At 43.4% G+C, this 1,035-nt stretch overlaps 1 protein-coding gene across 1 annotated transcript; it reads left to right on the plus strand.

The window, feature by feature from the left end:
• Window positions 1-147: 147 nt before the first annotated feature.
• Window positions 148-818, plus strand: SARC_17086 (hypothetical protein; the record flags this gene model as incomplete). The annotated part of the gene is made up of 2 exons (XM_014288814.1): window positions 148-264; window positions 633-818. Coding segments are annotated over 2 exons (303 nt in total), but the record flags the coding sequence as incomplete, so codon positions are not given.
• Between the last annotated feature and the right edge of the window lie 217 nt (window positions 819-1,035).

Here is a 1,035-nt window from a genome sequence, read left to right on the forward strand (position 1 = left end):
GATCGCTATTCATTATATCTTTCCTTCGCTAATTATTATATCTTTCCTTCGCTCACCATTATATTTTCCTTCTCTATTCATTATATCTTTCCTTGATCGCTATTCATTATATCTTTCCTTCGCTAATCATTCTATCTTTCCTGGTAGGTTATGGCCTCGTGTTTGCTGTTTGCCATTGGTCTTGGACTGTGCTCGCTGTACAACCTGTTCTTCGGTCTGTTCACTCGCATCGGAAGTACCAACGTAGCGTTTCTGGGCTTGCAGGTGCGTGTGTGTTCATTTGACTATGCTACTGTATTTTGTTGTTGGTTTGGCTTGCAGGTGCGTGTGTGTGCATTTGACTATACTACTATATCTAGTTGTTGGCTTAGGGGTGTCTGTGTTTGTGTTTGACTGTACTACTATATTTGGTTGTTGATTTGGCTTACAGATACGTGTGTTCATTTGACTATACTACTATATTTGGTTGATGTGCCTTATCTTCCTGCGTTGTACAGACTACGCTGACAAGGCCGATACATAGTCGTCTAATATTCACCACTGCAACACACCAGCACTACACATTAAGCATGTTGTGTAGTTGGTAAGGTCTCCATGCTGATCCCGTATGTCCTTGGGTTTGTATTACACAGGCTGTCTTGCTGACGTTGACCGTGTTCCTCTTCGCGGAGAACTACGGGTTTGTGTGTCCGGACGACACACACATCGGTCCTTCGTACATAGTGGCGATGTGCACCATTCTCCTTTCACTGGTCACGCTGTTCTGCTGTAGGTGGATCAATGCCAGACAGCTCTATCAGTACACTCGGCTGGACTAAGATATACACGTAGCATGTGTATGCAAAGAGCTATTGCATAGTATATGTAGTTATAGATAGGTTTATTTGTTTGCAACCTAGTAATGCCTGCGGACGATCCACACGTTGAGTCTTCGAACATGGTGGCTATGTGCCCTATTTTACTGGCATTTTACTGTAGGTGTCGCCAAACCCTAGATTAGCATACACACTCCTTGATTGAGGTACGCATAGAATA

Source organism: Sphaeroforma arctica, assembly GCF_001186125.1.
Source record: "Sphaeroforma arctica JP610 unplaced genomic scaffold supercont1.9721, whole genome shotgun sequence".
Lineage (NCBI taxonomy): Eukaryota > Ichthyosporea > Ichthyophonida > Sphaeroforma > Sphaeroforma arctica.